Source organism: Sinocyclocheilus rhinocerous, unplaced genomic scaffold (assembly GCF_001515625.1).
Source record: "Sinocyclocheilus rhinocerous isolate Xijiao unplaced genomic scaffold, SAMN03320098_v1.1 scaffold1285, whole genome shotgun sequence".
In the NCBI taxonomy this organism is placed as follows: domain Eukaryota; kingdom Metazoa; phylum Chordata; class Actinopteri; order Cypriniformes; family Cyprinidae; genus Sinocyclocheilus; species Sinocyclocheilus rhinocerous.
Window position 1 is genome coordinate 668,185 of NW_015645559.1, and position 16,809 is coordinate 684,993.

General features: G+C 36.8%; 2 protein-coding genes across 2 annotated transcripts in view; both read right to left on the bottom strand.

Annotated features, from left to right (window-relative positions):
• Window positions 1–1,305: 1,305 nt before the first annotated feature.
• On the bottom strand, window positions 1,306–7,407 carry rgn (regucalcin). The gene is made up of 7 exons (XM_016510462.1): window positions 7,289–7,407; window positions 6,073–6,238; window positions 5,671–5,856; window positions 4,212–4,418; window positions 3,988–4,119; window positions 1,751–1,905; window positions 1,306–1,659 (listed from the first exon to the last, which is right to left on the bottom strand). The coding sequence occupies exons 2-7, from the start codon at window positions 6,233–6,235 to the stop codon at window positions 1,609–1,611; spliced, it is 894 nt and encodes a 297-aa protein (XP_016365948.1). The 5' UTR covers window positions 6,236–6,238; window positions 7,289–7,407; the 3' UTR covers window positions 1,306–1,608.
• A 139-nt stretch (window positions 7,408–7,546) lies between these two features.
• vps16 (VPS16 core subunit of CORVET and HOPS complexes) overlaps window positions 7,547–16,809 on the bottom strand; it is a 13,111-nt gene continuing 3,848 nt past the window's right edge. The window contains exons 7-22 of the mRNA XM_016510463.1: window positions 16,629–16,751; window positions 16,355–16,410; window positions 16,073–16,257; window positions 15,510–15,586; window positions 14,879–15,010; window positions 14,607–14,770; window positions 13,970–14,078; window positions 12,645–12,779; window positions 12,436–12,544; window positions 11,915–12,012; window positions 11,133–11,237; window positions 10,806–10,883; window positions 10,500–10,669; window positions 8,803–8,899; window positions 8,619–8,722; window positions 7,547–8,142 (exon numbers count right to left, since the gene is read on the bottom strand). Coding sequence (XP_016365949.1) covers window positions 7,998–8,142; window positions 8,619–8,722; window positions 8,803–8,899; window positions 10,500–10,669; window positions 10,806–10,883; window positions 11,133–11,237; window positions 11,915–12,012; window positions 12,436–12,544; window positions 12,645–12,779; window positions 13,970–14,078; window positions 14,607–14,770; window positions 14,879–15,010; window positions 15,510–15,586; window positions 16,073–16,257; window positions 16,355–16,410; window positions 16,629–16,751 — 1,887 coding nt within the window. The 3' untranslated portion in view covers window positions 7,547–7,997. The remainder of the gene's footprint in view (window positions 8,143–8,618; window positions 8,723–8,802; window positions 8,900–10,499; window positions 10,670–10,805; window positions 10,884–11,132; window positions 11,238–11,914; window positions 12,013–12,435; window positions 12,545–12,644; window positions 12,780–13,969; window positions 14,079–14,606; window positions 14,771–14,878; window positions 15,011–15,509; window positions 15,587–16,072; window positions 16,258–16,354; window positions 16,411–16,628; window positions 16,752–16,809) is intronic.

Genomic DNA, 16,809 nt, shown 5'->3' on the forward strand with positions numbered 1-16,809 from the left:
TTCAACATTGATAATAATAACAAACAATTTTTGAGTACCAAATCAGAATTAGAATGATTTCTGAAGGATCATATAACACTGAAGACTGAAAATGGAAGCTGAAAATTAATCTTTGCCAATAAATGACATAAAAAAAACAGTAACTGTAATAATAATATTACTGTTTTATATGCAACCTTTGCTGAACATAAGGCTCAAGAGTTTCCCCAAATTGTTTGTTTTCAATTTCTTTATAAAAACACCCATTCTGGCCCCTATAAATGTTATTTCTTTATTCAATCTAAAATGTTCCAAACAGTTTTATGATAATTTGCAGTTCTCGCCAACACAGCTAATTCACTTCCTTTGGCAGAGGTTATTTTAAACTGTTTGCAAACGTTGCCATTTTGTAGCATTGGCAAACAAACATAAGTCTGTACAGGGGAATGAATGAAAGTGAATTTGCAAAAGAACGTCAATGTATGACACCAAAGCACAACGGTTGTTTCTATGACCACACATATCACCAAAAATGTTAAGTCTTTATTTGCATCTGTTTTTTATTGTTTGTCTTATATATGTAGTACAAAAAGGCTGCCGATTATGTTACTGTTTGAGTGGACTAAACAAAATATATTTATTAGGAGGTGGAGCTTGTTTGAATTATTTATCCTCAAAAACCCCCATTTAAACTCTTGAAGTCTACAATTCCAGAGATCATTTAAATTCGAAACTTTTATCTTATTATTTCAGGTTATGCTGAAAGATTCACAAAAACAGCAAACCAACAAACAAAATGAATGAATCCATTCAACCTTTGCACCAAAACCTGTAGATTTACTTAGTATCCTTAAAGTCGACATGAAACCGATCCTATTCACCCCTCTTAATGCATGGTCTGAAATGACTTTTCAGCTGACGCCACAAATCCCACTTTCTTCTCAGCCTCTTCCTTCCAACCAGCATTCTGGCTTATTACAGCTACTTTTACAACCCAATCAATTCCCACTAAAATCAAGTCCTGTTCCACATTTTCTCACTGAAATCGTTTTACTCTGAAATACAGATTATCGATGTAAAATAGTTTGTGAGTGGTTTGTCATTTTGACTTGGAAGGGAAATTAAAAAAAAATGTCAATCATAATTACATACATTTTAAAATCATGGTTGTCTGACTCACTTCAGCAGCAGAGCCAAACCAACATCACATTTGTGGTTAATATACATTACAAGTTACCATAATGACCCAAAAACACATCACTTGAAATAATCTCCTAAAATGTGTGCAAAGTCACATATTGCTCTTTGTGTAGTTAATATAAATTAAATTAAATTAAAATTCATATTATTCCACATACAATTACATCTTTGATTTTAATCATGTAGACAAAATGCTTGTGTCCAATAATTGTAATAATAATTGTGTCTAATATTAGAAATGTAAATTACTAAATTATAAAATTAAATTATAGAAATGTCTAATATTATGGAAATGAAGGTAAGATTTTCTACCATTATATGAGGTGCGAGTATCACACATACTCTAACTGCATGATTAGAACGCTATTGTTGTATCGTGACTGCAAAATGATCATGACGCTTTTAATAACAATAATTTTTCCTTGGTTTTCATCCAGTGTATGAGAATGGTGGGATGCCCTTGACTCCTAAACCAGACACCTATGATAGGAATAAAGCATATAATTAATGTCATTATGTGTCGGAGTTGATGTCATGCTACTTTGAGCATGATATGAAATAAGATGTCTACCTTAAATGTGCAGCCAGCTTCAGGATGCTTGGCCAGTGAATCTGCATCCATGCCTGCATACGCTGAGGTGACATAGAGATCACTGTAGTCTTTCCCTCCGAAACAGCATGAAGTGGTTTTCTCAGCTGGTAGTTTCACTGTTTGCAGCCGTTTGCCTGAGAAGGGAAGTTCATTACTGTTCAACAACTGAAAGATTGGACTGATCTTTGATTTTCATTTAGACTTTCTATTTATATTCAACTGTCAGGGTTCTGGGGCCTGTTCTTCGTACGTCGCTTATTACATCCGAGATGAAATGTCACATCCAAGATGATATCATCACGCTAATCAGAATCTGGCTAATTCGGTTCTTTGAACGCACCTGTTGTTGATGATTAGTATGGCTGGATTGTGTTATCTGAGATAATTGCACGTTCACGGGTTGGTTTAAAAGGGGCTATGTATCGATACTCGAAACCACGATCAGCAATGCAACGATTGGCTGGTGGCAAGACAGCAACGTATAATTAAAAAAGACACCTGACGAAAAACTTGACAAATGTTTTGACTTTTATAGGGAAACAGCCAAACGAACAAAACTACATAAATGTTATAATAGATGAATGAAATGTGCACTGATTAGGTTCTACTCGTTACGTTGATGTGTTTTCTGCTGTCTCCAGTGTTTATGTACCCTGTGTTCCATGGATTACAGACGGTTTTGTTTATTCCTCGTCTCCATCGTTCCTCGCCATCACAGAGTGTGACATCAGCTCTATTTATATTCAGTTTCCCTAAAATCGGGAATAGAATACATTCTGACCATTTAACATATATAGAGTATCTCACAGAAGTGAGTACACCCCTCACATTTTTGTAAATATTTTATTATATCTTTTCATGTGACAACACTGAAGAAATGACACTTTGCTACAATGTAAAGTAGTGAGTGTACAGCTTGTATAACAGTGTAAATTTGCTGTCCCCTCAAAATAACTCAACACACAGCCATTAATGTCTAAACCGCTGGCCACCTGTATCTATATTATTTAAGGCATAATGGCAAAATGATGGCATTGGTATTTTTTTTTCAACAAAATTATACATAAATACATACACAAATATGCTATAAAAATATGAAAAATGTTTTCTATTTGAATATATTTTATTCCCGTGACGGCAAAACCAAATTTTCAGCATCATTACTCCAGTCATCAGTTTCACGTGATCCTTCAGAAATCATTCTAATATGCTGATGATTTGGTGCTCAAATCATTATAATTATTCTCAATTTAAAAACAGTTGTGATGCTTAATTTTTTTTTTTTTTTGTGGAAACAGAGAAATTAACTTTTTGTGTATGAACATTTAAATATGGGAATGTTTCTGTCATAAACATGAGTTTAATGGCCAGTTATGGAAGCAACGTTGTCGAGACTTTTTTAACTTCATTCAGGAATATCCTAAGCGTTTTTAAAGGGGTCCTATTATGTTTTTTCACTTTTTCAACTTTAGTTAGTCTGTAATATGTTGCTGTTTGAGCATAAAAAAGATCTGCAAAGTTACAAAGCTCAAAGTCCAATTCAAAAGGAGATATTTTATTTAACAGAAATCACTTTTCAAAAACTACAACGAACGACTCGTTTGGACTACAACGCATATTTTCCGGGATTTGTGATATCACAAATATCGACGAATGGGACGAGACCTAGTTGAGCTGCACTAGAGAAGGCAACGAGCGTTATCACTATGTCAGAGACACGCTAGCTTTCCCAAGGCAGACGAACTTAGAGTGGTTACAATCATCCGGGTTTAAATCGCGCTCAAATTGATTTGATTTTGACACAATATTTACACTGAAGCTAACACACACTGGCCCAGCTAACCAATCACAGCACATTTCGTATTTCAGAAGGCGGGCTTTCATTTGATACAGGAACTATTCGAGCCGTTCATGCCAGACTGGGGAGAGAGGTGTTGTAATAATGTAAAATATGTGAAAAGTAATGTTTTTCGAAAAACCTAGTATGAGAGCCTGTTCTAGTACACCCCCAAATCAAAATCAAGACTTTGTAAAAGAGCATAATAGGACCCCTTTAAAATAGTGGATTATGAGTCAATTTATGAGGAGGCCTTCATATTTTGATCAACGTAAGTTATACACATATACTGAAAATGTGAATTTTGAAATTACAACAAATGATACATTTCACCATTATTTTTCATATTAAATTGCTTTGCCTCAGCTATGTTACAGACCTGTTTGTGGGTCGATACGCAGCACTCTTCCTGCATTGTAGCAGGCAACCCACAATTTGCCCTCTGTGTCTATGCACATACCGTCTGGTATGCCTTCATCTTTCTCCATGTTGTAAACCATTCTGCGGTTAGCTTAAACAGAAATAAATAAATACACATATTTTACAAAACCACACTAGCTTTACATCAAGACCACAGTCCAATGCAATGCAAAACAAACTCACACAGTCCTCCAGTCTGGATGTCATAATCAAACGCCTCCACCATAAACGCCAGGCTGTCAATGTAGTAGAAGATGCGGTGATCCAGTGACCAGTCCAAACCATTGGAGAGGTGCACTTGGTCAAAATGCTGGACAACAGAGTGGTCAGGAAGGAGGGTGTACAGCGCCCCATCCGTCACATCAGGCTTCATGTCCAAACCCATGGTACCTGCACACAGTAAAGGAGAAGTGCAAATGGCACAGTCCAAATGGGAATAATTCAACTGGTTTATTTAAAGGGGTGGTTGATTGCGATTTCACTTTTTTAACGTTAGTTAGTGTGTAATGTTGCTGTTTGAGCATAAACAATATCTGCAAAGTTACGAAGCTGAAAGTTCAATGCAAACGGAGATATCGACGGAGAAATTCTGGCAGTTTAATGCCTACAAAAACGGCTGGTAGGGACTACAACAAGTTACTTCCCGGGTTCGTGACGTAACAAACCCAGATAAACCCCGCCCTCGGGAAAAGGCAGCAAAGGGGGCGAGGCCATGCTGCGCTGCTTTAGAGAAGAGGAAGAGAAAACTAGAGGTGCACGTAAAAATCTATTCATATATGAATCGCAATTCTGTCTTCTAACGATTCTAATGGATTCACAAGTTTCAAAATCAATGTTCAAAAGCAGCGGTTCTTAATACTGTTCCTCGCGTCGCCCTGCTCTGCACACGCTCTCTCTCTCTCTCTCTCATTCAGCTCAGCTCAGCTCCAACAATGAACTGTTCCAATTATAAAACTTATTTTCACATAGATATGAGAAGCGTTAAACATGGACGTGCGTGCAGTTGTCGTACTGTATTAAAGCTTTAATCAAGATAAAACCCAGCGCGTTTCTCAGAGAAGGGACAGAGCGGCGTGGAATAAAAGTAAAATATGTGAACAATAATGTGTGTTTTTTTTTTTTAAACGAAGCATTAACACATGTTAGACTGCACCCCATAAACACAATCAAGCCTAGAAAAAAAACAGTGAACCACCCCTTTAAAGAATTAAAGGTTTAGTTAACCCAAAAATGACAATTCTGTCATCATTTACTCACCCACATGTCATTCCAAACCTGTATGACTTTCTTTCTTCAGTTTCTGTTCCCATTGACTTGTATGCATACAAAGGAAATCATTGGGAAAGAAAACTGTTTGGTTCTTCATACATTCTTCATAATATCTTCTTTTGTGTTCAGCAGAAGAAAAAATGCATACATATTTGGAATGACATAAAGTTGAGTAAATGATGACAGAATTTCCATTTTTGGGTGGACCAGAATTCAGCCAGAAACTATTATCGGCTTCTGTAAATTCAGTAAAAAATAAAAATAAAAAATGCAAAATTACAGCTGTCACAAGATAATACTTTCAATTTTCTTATACTTTACACATGCAGAGTGAAAATATGCTTTTGAAAATGTGATTTCTCTCACACAGTACCTGCAAACAATCTGCCAGCTGGATCTACTTTGCCATCATTGAAGCGGGTGTTTGGTTTTTCCCTGTCATCCACATTTGCGACAGGTGTAACTGAACGCTTTACCCAGTCAACAAATGCAAACCGAGTTCCCTCCGCGATGACGTAACCACCTGCCTGCCGTGGAACCACAGAGCCTACAAGTTTCTCTGCGCAAAGATAAGACATTTGAATTCATTAACATTATAATGCATGATAATTTCATTTGAATCAATGTCTAATGCACCTTTTAAATAAAATGCTAACTCAAAACACTGACTACATGATTTTTATTGTGGGAATTGATTGATTATTTGGTTGCATTTTCCTTGAAAGTCACTAAAAATGCAGCCCACACTAAACTTACTGTATGTCTTCAGGCTTACCTGTGGCAATACTGTCTATTTGATTGGTCAGTGAGTTCCACCGGCTGACCCTTTTACCCATAATATCAACGTACAACAAAGTGGAGTCCTTCTCCTCCCAGACCGGACTCTCACCGACTTCGTTCTGTTCTTTGATAACACATTCAACTTTTATGGACGACATGACCTGAAACACACAAGTACAGTTCATGTAACTATTTTTCTTAAATATATACATGTGTGTATTTTTATATACTGTATATTTAATATATATATATAAAAAATATACAGTACACACATACTATGTAAACAAAAACTTTTATTTTGTATACGATTAATCGCGATTAATCATTTGACAGCACTAAAAATAGATATGTATTCATACATAAACATTAAACTAACTCTTATATTTTTATGTATACATAAATTTCTGATCTGTTGATGGTGAAGTGTATAATTTCTGCGCCAGTGACATCAAACAATAATTTGTGTAAAAAAACAAAACAAAAAAAATCTGTTGTCAAACCGGTTTCCCCAGAACACCGCCCCCGTCTGTTATTGGTCGAGCACAAATTTTGTCCTGCCCCAAACACACGCCGCCCTGATAGCGACTGACATACTATTATTATTGAGCATTATATGTGTTTAACCATTACTGACATTAATGTAAAGTGTTTGGTATTATAAAAATACATTTAATATGGATCATCATACATAACCTCAATAAATTCAGTTATGAGCCACGAATGAATATGTGACAGCTGATTGTTATATTAATACAATGTAAGTGTATTCATAATCATAACCGTAATCACCTCGATCATTCATTTGACACTGACGAATTAATGTTAAATGACAGTCATGCAGAATGTCTGTTACAAATGAATCATTGCTCAGTCACAATTTGTCGTGTATCACGCTCGTGTCTACACACGACGCAACTGTTATTAAAAATACACTGGAAACTCATTAGCATTAATCGATTATGTATTAGAAAACTGGTTTTAAAACAAACCGCGACTGCGTGAAAGCTGAACATATCGATTTTTAAGACAGACACTGTTACAATGTTTCATTTAACGAAGTTACACCAACAAAACAAACCGAAACAATAAGAACTGTAAAGAGCGAAGGCTGAACTACAAAATCACGTGATAAAGGCGGCGTGCAGCTTTGTGAAAACAGTTTGTGTTGGGCATCATATTTCCTGCAAACCAAGACGTTTGTATTGCCGTACCTTTTTAAACTTTATCCTCTTTTCCTCTCTGGTCGCTGTTCTTGCAAAAAGTTTCCAACTTTGCAAAGTTTCCTTCCGTCTGTAAATGGAATGTGACGTGACAGTGACAACAGTGCTCATGCGTTTAAACACACCCTAAAATAAGGCTAAAAGTGCAAGAGAGAGGAGTTTAACCCCAGTCCCATGACGAGAAAAAAGCGTGATTGTGCTAAAAAGAACCAATAGTGTGATTTATGTGCACACATTGCATTCAACACGTTTTGGTATCCAATCATGGTTTAATTAAAATAAGTGTTTTGTTATATTCATAAAGGCAGATAATCTCTACAGAACACAGGCATGAACATACATCAAAGACAGTATGATTATACAACACACAAACAATGGTTCATAATGCAGTTATAGGTACAAAGGTTTTTATGGTTTACAGGGAAGTGCAAGATGGGAACTGCTTCTAGCTGTCCGACAGACACAGCAAAAACATTAACTGCTGACATGCCAATTTTCTTGCTGTCCATTTTTCTCTCCACCCAAGAAATTTCCTTCATTGTGCAGAATTTTCATGAAAATGTTCCATTACATCAGGAGTCATTTACATAGCTGAAAGCAAATTGTGCTGCGAGCTGCTTTGTGAAGGAGAATGGGTGCACAGTGGTTCACTGTTGGGCAGCAAATGCAGTTGAGCTGAGCAGGACAGAAGTGTACAGGCTCACTTTTTGACAGCAGTGGCTTTAGCACGGTTGAGACGTTCCATCAGAAGATGATCAGTGGTGGCTGAACAGCGTGAGAGAACAGTACTGATCTCTGATTCATTACGCCTCTCGATAGCAGCCTCTGCGGCACCCTCCATATCCCTGTGTGAGAGACAACAATATTTATTGTGGTTCTTTGTCTTAATCATGAACAGTAATGTACACTTCTGATCAAAGGTTTGGGGTAAGAAAGATTTTTTAATGTTGCTGAAAAAAGTCACCAAGTCTGCATTTGATCAAAAATATAGTACAAACAGTAATATTGTGAAAGATTATTACAATTTATAATAACTTTTCTATTTTAATATTTTAAAATGTAATTTATTCCTGTGATGGGAAAGCTACATTTTCAGCATCATTACTCCAGTCTTCAGTATCACATGATCATTCAGAAATCATTCTAATATGCTGATTTGCTGCACAAGAAACATTTCTAATTGTTATCAATTTTGAAAACATTTGTGCTGCTTAACATTTTTTATTTGGTCAGTTTAATTTGTCCTTGCTGAATTAAATGATTAATTTCTTTCAAAAAAAAAAAAAAAGGCCAAATAATACATTTCGGAACAAACTCTTACCCCACTGCAAGGTGAGCTTTGACCTTCTGCTCAGGTGTGACTTTAGACACATATTTCTTGGCTTCATATTTGTTATGGTGTTTAATGCACACCTCAACAAATGGCTGTAATCAGAGAAAGACGATTACAAATACTTCACAACAATAAGTCTAAGAATAATTCAGATCATCAAGACACAAGTTACCAGATATCCAATAGGAGACTTTTTGCTTTTGCCAAATTTCTCCAGCTCTTCCCAGTCCTCCTTCTCAGCCAGAGACTTTAACTTCAGCCACCAGAACCTGATAATGAGAAACACCTTCACTAATATCATCATGGCATTTACATTATCCATCCATCAATTTTCCATACTGCTTATCTTCTGCAGGGTTGCAGGGGGATGGGGCCTATCCCAGCGTCTCGGACCACTATTCACATTATATTATTCTTAATTTAGAAACATACGCTATACACATATCAGCCACTACATTAAAACCACTACGGGTGAAGTGAATAACATTGGTTATATCTTTACAATGGCACCTGTCAAGGGGTGGGATATATTAGACAACAAATGAACAGTCAGTTCTTGAATTTCATGAGTTGGCAGAAAAAATGGACAAGCGAAAACATCTGAGTGACTTTGATGAAAGCCAAATAGTGATCAAATCATCTCAAAAAGGCAAGTCTTTTGGGCTGTTCTTGTGGGCAGTATGCAGTGGTTGGTACATAGATGGACAACCGGTGATCGGAGTCTGGGTCAATGGCACATGTGGGGAGTGAAGTCTAGACTGTCTGATCTAATCACATAGAAAATCTATTGAAGTACTTATAGCTAAAAAAAACTCAATGCTGGCCATGATTATAAAGGTTTCAGGACACAGAGTGCATTGCAGATTGCTGTGTAGCCACAGACCAGTCAGAGTTTCCATGACAACTCATGTTCATTGGCGAAAGCACATATAGTAGGCATGTGAATGTCAGAACTGGACCATGGAGCAATGCAAGAAGGTTGCCTGGTCTGAGAAGTCATGTTTTTTATGCTCTGGCCAATGGGAAAACTTCAGTCCTGCATTCATGTGGACGTTACTTGAATATGCACCACCTACTTAAAGATTGCTGCAGACCACATACACCCCTTCATGGCAGTGGTGTTCCTTGATGGCAGTCAGTGGCACTCTGCCACACTGCAACAATTGTTCAGGAATAGTTTGAGGACCATGACAGAGTTCAAGGTGTTGCCTTTGAGATCCCTAGATCTCAATTCGACTGAGCATCTATGGGATGTGCTGGACCAACAAATCTGATCCAAGGAGGCCCACCTCGCAACCTGCAAGACTTATAGGATCTGCTAACTAATGTCTTGGTGCCAGATATAACAGGACAGATTCAGAGGTCTTGTGGAGCTGTTTTGGCAGCATAAGGGGGCCTACATGATATTAGGCAGGTGGTTTTAATGTTGTGGATGATCAGTGTATTTACTGTATTAAACACCCTATATGGGATTTGTAAACACAGCCTTTTGGGTCATATGCATTTAAAAAAAATATATATATAGAGAGTTCCCGAGACTGAAATTTATTACCACTTGCTAAATTAGATGTTTGCAGCTGAACCTGTTAATTTTGATTACACATATGATTACCCAGGTTACACCCATGACAGAAGATATTATTACTTTTTATGAAAGGTAGCACCTACAACTGTAGTCTTTAATTACAGTCGACAGTATTAGCTCTGGTTTATTAGCTCAGAGAATGTTTTCGTGATTCTCAACACTGCCAGTGGGATATGAATTAAATGTTGTTCAAGGTATATTCTTTCAATAAAACTAAATAAAAACCGTGCCACAGAATGAGAAACTATAAATCATGTGGGTAAAACTATGAACAGAAGGCACACCTCTTGTCAGGCACTCTGAAGTCTTTGTAAAGTTGTTCGGCCTGTTTGTGCAGTCCCACAGACAGCAGCGTGGTCATAGTGTCATGAAGAGAGAATCCCACGAGCAGCTCACCCTTCTTCTCCTCTAACTCCCTCTGAAACCGCAGCAGACGCATTTCATCTTCTGTTGTCTGAGAGAGGAGAAAGAAGAAAGAAAGGCTTTAATTCCTTTTGATAATTCACAGATGTAATGTTCTGACTACACGGACCGTGAACTCTGACCCAGGCTGCTTATCTGTCTGTAACAGGAGAATCTGAGGTCTTCACCTTGGCAGAAAATTCATTCTTGGCTTTGTAGTACTCGTCCACAGCACTTTGTAAAAGAGCAATCCGAGCTTCCAGTCTCTGCAATTACACACAAATGTACAGTACATTTACATTCTTAGCAGATGCATTTTCACCAAAGCAACTAGCAGGTAAAAATAATAGAAGAGTATTAAGAAATGAAGGTGGAAAGCAAAGAAGGCATGCCTTCAAACCCCACACATTGGTGGAAATGGAGCCACCATAATATTTTGAACTTTCATAGCACTTCTGTCATTCAAATCATGGAAGTGGGAAGAAAATGAGGAAGAAAGAACTGTAAACGCCTACCTGCTCTTTATAGCTGGCCTTCACATACAAATTGCCAAGTTCTTCATGATCATCATCTTGATTGAAAAGATCTTTGAGTGTATCCTGCTCCTGATGCTTACAGAACTACACACACACAAAAAAATAATGACAATGTGAACAGTGAAAAAAACAAAAAACATGCAGCGTTATTTTAATATTACTGATACGATATCATAGTGTTTATTAATATTTTGCATTAGCTTGCACTTTTATAGTTTTAATTTAATTTAATTTTAGTTTTGGTAATTTTGTTATGTGCTTATGTCTTTTAAAACTACTTATATTTACCTCTAATTTATTTTTATTTCATTTTTAGTTTTGGAAAGTTGAACTTCAATTTCAACATATTTATTTCTGTAAGTTTCCAAAATTTCATTTAAGTTTAGGCTTTTCATATAACAAAATTGTTTTCAATTATTTTCATTAAAAGAACTTTCAGTAGTTTTAGTTTTACTGTAGTTAAATGCTTTTTTGAACAATTGTCCTAACTAGGCATACTTTCTCCATATATAAAGCAACAAAATCATAGCCAATCAGAACAGATTTGATGTACATATATGAGCAGAGGGATTTGGACCAATCGGATTTTATTGTGGCCCTTTGCCACGTTCACAGACATGAACGTTAGCTCATGAATATTATTTAGGTTAGCACAAAAAGAGATAGGGGCATGTTCTTAATAAATAATGCCTTTGGTTCTCAGTTCTGCAGCGGCAGAGAGTGTGTGTCTTCGGGAAGCAGCTGTGTGCAGATGTGTGTACCTGTTTGTAGAGGCTCAGAGCCACAGGTTGGTTCCTCAACATCATGAAGAAGTCTCCTCTGTTCAGCTCATTCTTCAGGTACATGACCACTGTGTACACTAGCATACAAGAAAGCATGCAGGTAACCCATCTCCAGTGATTCTGGATACGATTAAAAGTGTGTATCTGTAACGGAGTGTGTGTTTCTAATGCTTTTAGCTCTGAGTAAATGTAAGGATGAAGTATATAAGCGTGTTATGTGAGTGTTTGCTCAGTTTAGCATCAGATGACATCTCTATTTTTTATTCCTGTCAAATGGATCGTAAACAATGGAGAGTAATCTTTAAAATACATAAAATCTTTTTAATGCACATCGGTGATCTGACCAAGCTACTATTTGCTGACAAATTTAATTTATGACACACAGTACATTTCACAAGTTTTGGGTCAGTAAGATTTTTTTTTTTAACAAAATTGAAAAGTAGTGTATCTAGGTAGACAGTTCACGAGGTTTTAGAACATGTATGTGAAGGTGTGTGTACCGAGGTCTGTGTCTCCACTCTCAATGGCTTTGCTTAAAGCCAGAGGGCTTTTCTTAATTTTTAACAGCAGTGGGACCTGCTCGCCAGAACGAGGCTCAAACTCCAACAACTGAAAGAGAGAGACCAACACAAACTAACTGACAACCCATAATATCAATGACCCTTGGTCTTTATTAGAACATAGTCTGTGTGTGTGTGTGTGTGTGTACCTTAATGGCGAGCTCTGTGCGTCCACTCTCATACGCTTTAGTGGCGATTTCAGAGTAGGAGATTCCAGCAGCATCAGCAAGCTTCACACTCACAGCTTTTGCTATGACTTCATCTGATTCTTCTTTCTGCTGGACCTACAAAAGCACACACAAAGAAACTTTTATGGGGTTTAACTGATTGACACTTCACTCACAAGCTTTGCTGTGCTGCATCAGAACCTCTCAGACTGAACAAAACATCACATCTTCACAAGGTTTAGCAAAGTACAATGAAACCCATTTGCACCTGCAGATGTCCTCTGGTTCTGTAAACAACATCTGTGAAAACCCTTGATGTCTGTGGATTTATAAAACTCATAATGAATGGGAAATCAACTTTATAATAAATGGGGACTTCAAAGAGACACAAAAGTGCCATAAAATGATTATAAAAGTAGTCCGTATGACTATTCAAAACTTTGGGGTCAGTAAGATGTTTTTAATGTTTTTGAAAGAAGTCTCTTATGCTCACCAAGGCTGCATTTATTTGATCAGAAATACAGTAAAAACAGTAATATAGTGAAATATTATTACAATTTGAAAGAGCTGTTTTAACTGTTTTAAATAACGGTGAGTCAAGCTTGAAAATTTAATGCAACTTTGCTGAATAAAAGTTTCAGTTACTTAAAATTTTTTTTTAAAATCTACTGAAACCCACATTTTTGAAGGGTGTACTCAGCAAAGTTGCATTAAATTTATCAAAATTGACAGCAAAGACCATTATTTAAAACAGTTAAAACAGTTATTTCAAATTGTAATAATATTTCATTATATTACCATTTTTACTGTATTTCGAGAATAATTAAATAAATAACCTAATTAAATTAAAAAAATAAAATTATATTATATTAAAAATGTTAATTTAATTTTAATATTTAAATTATTTAAAATTTATTTTTTAAATTTGCCACTATCCTAGGTTTTGCCCAGTAATAATTTTTTACTCATTTAAAACCCAATAAAATGTAATATGCTCACTTATTCTTTTATATATTTTAATATGTACATGTCAGAATAAGCATGTTGTTTGAATTTTTACATAACTATAAGTGTTACACTGAATGACAATGGAACATTATTTCAACCAAATTTTGACATTTTATTCTTCAAAAACTTATTTGAAACCTTAAATGTAGACACTTTACTTGCATTTAATGTGCTTTCTATGGACATAAAATCACTTTAGTAAATTACTTTTGATGCGGACATCTTAACGTCTTTGACCCAAATATAAACATCACAACATTCATATTTTTTGACTTTTAAAAAACTAAATAAGCACACACCTTGTAGCAGGCCCAGTGTTTGAGTACTCGGCTCACTCCCTGATATTCTGGAGTCTTTAAATAGCGGCAAATCTCAATAGCCAGTGGATAGAGTTTACGATAAACCAGTCTGAAACACAGAAAGAGCGAATAAGAGCGAAGATAAATAATCTGCTCTGTCACACTTATGTTACTCATTTTAAAGGAAGTGATCACAAAACAATTCTCTGCAATGCAAACAGACAATTGCTCTGCACAGAATTAGATTCTCTTATGGTCTCACCTGTCAATGAGCACCTGCACAGTCATCTGTTTGAACTGAGTGTGGGTAAGAGGAATGCCAACGGTATAGTCTCGGACTGCATTCAACACCCGCAGGTCTCTGCACACACACCCCTTGTAGCAGGCCGAGTGTTTGAGTACTCGGCTCACTCCCTGATATTCTGGAGTCTTTAAATAGCGGCAAATCTCAATAGCCAGTGGATAGAGTTTACGATAAACCAGTCTGAAACACAGAAAGAGCGAATAAGAGCGAAGATAAATAATCTGCTCTGTCACACTTATGTTACTCATTTTAAAGGAAGTGATCACAAAACAATTCTCTGCAATGCAAACAGACAATTGCTCTGCACAGAATTAGATTCTCTTATGGTCTCACCTGTCAATGAGCACCTGCACAGTCATCTGTTTGAACTGAGTGTGGGTAAGAGGAATGCCAACGGTATAGTCTCGGACTGCATTCAACACCCGCAGGTCTCTGCACATGCTGACAAACTGCTCTGGAGGAAAATTACTCAAAAAGCACTTCCCAAATGAGGCCGCCTGCAGAGACAACAATTGAGAGAGAGAAGGTATAAACCCATGTGTATTGTCATTCCTTCTGTAAATGGAATGTCTCTCTTCCCACAGCATTTAAGCGTTGTGGCTCACCCTCAAGAGTGTTTTCTGTGTCTCAGGTTCATGTTCATGTCCGGCAGCCTCCACACACTGCCTCACAGCCTCGCTCAACAGACTCTGCTCTTTAATCTCTCTCAGATACTCATCTGCCTTCTGACTCTCTTTCTGCAAATATTTTCAAACACAAAAGCCATTAGATTTAATATACCCGCCATAATGAGCACTTATAGGATAGTTCACCCAAAAATTAGAAAAAAATACTATTATAGTCAATGGCTACCGGCAACTGTTCAGTTACCCACATTCTTCAAAATATCTTCTTTTGTGATCAACAGAAGAAACTCATACAGGCTTGGAACAACTTAAAGGTGACTATATAACAACAGAAATGTCATTTTTGGGTGAACTGTACCTTTGACAGAGATTTTTTTTTCTGCTGGCAACAATTTTTTAATTGTCCAAATATTTACCATTAAGACAGATTAACAACAAATATTTTTTTCCAATAACTTTAACAAAAGTATGTAATTTTCAATAATAGCTGTAATTGTAAATCTATTGTCATTTATATGTATTACATTTTTCACTTTACATTTACATTTTCTAATTTTTTCACACCATGTTGAACTTTAATAATGTGTACCCGACAGTAAATGCGTCTTACCTCATATTCTTTATGAGCCTCCAGAAGTAATGCTCCAGGAGCCATTGAGGCAATTTTAAAGATCTCCTCACATGCACCTGCAGAGCATCATGGGAAAATCAAATCACTTGTGGGCTTGAGGGATGTAGAACCTGGCAGCAATCCATATACATTATTACTGTTCAAATGTTTGGGGTCAGTAAGATTTGGTTTTTGCTTTTGATTGAAATGAATCCTTTTATTCAGCAAGGATGCATTCAATCAAAAGTAACACTAAAGACCTTTATAATGCTGCAAAAGATTTCCATTTCAAATAAATTCTGTTCTTTTAAACTTTCTATTCATCAAAGAATCCTGAAAAAGTGCATCACGGTTCTCACAAAAATATTGAGCAGCACAACTGCTTTCAACATTGATAATAAGAAATGTTTCTTGAGCACCAAATCAGCTTACTAGAATGATTTCTGAAGGATAATGTGGCATTGCCATCACAGAAATATATTATATTTTAATCCTGTCAAAATCTAACTGACCCCACACTTTTGAACGGAAGTGTAGAATTTTCTCAATATACATCTTCTAACCTGGGACCTCTTGCAGAAGCTCATGGTGTGTTCCACTGATGATCCGAACCCCGTCCAGCTCCGGCACCAGAATTGAGTCATCGTCCAGGTGGTACTGAATTGTTTCTTTACATTCTCCCACCACTATGAGGAGCCCATCCCACATTACCACAGCTGATGGCTGCTGACTCTTGGGCCTGCGACACCTGCAAAAAAAAAAAAGGAAAAATAATGTGAGTGAAAATACAGCATACACCAAATATACTGTACATAAATCATGCAAAGAGTAAAAGAGTGCCATACCAGGCCATCTGTTTAGGGGGAGTTTTGATTTTGGTGTCCACCTCACTGAGTTTCTCCTGCACAAGAAAACATTCGCCTGATGCTGCTTTGTTGTGCAAAAGTATTAAGGCTGTAATTAAGGCTTAAGACAGAGCAATTGATTAACTAGTCAATTAAAGTGGACAGAGTAATGAACTGACGGAAAAACAATCACTTAGACCACTGACCACAAGTTTCTGTGACCCGAATATACAGGTTAATAAAATACAAAGTGATATTGCTGGGTTTCACTTACCTTTAGGTTCGATGTGCCCATCCACACATGGCCAGAGTCAGTGAGGAGCGCCAGATACTTATAACTGAATGAGTCACACATGTGAACTATGCTGGACGCTTGTGGAGAGAGACCTGGGGGAGTCTGATACACACACACACACACACACACACACACTCTCTCACACACACACACACACACA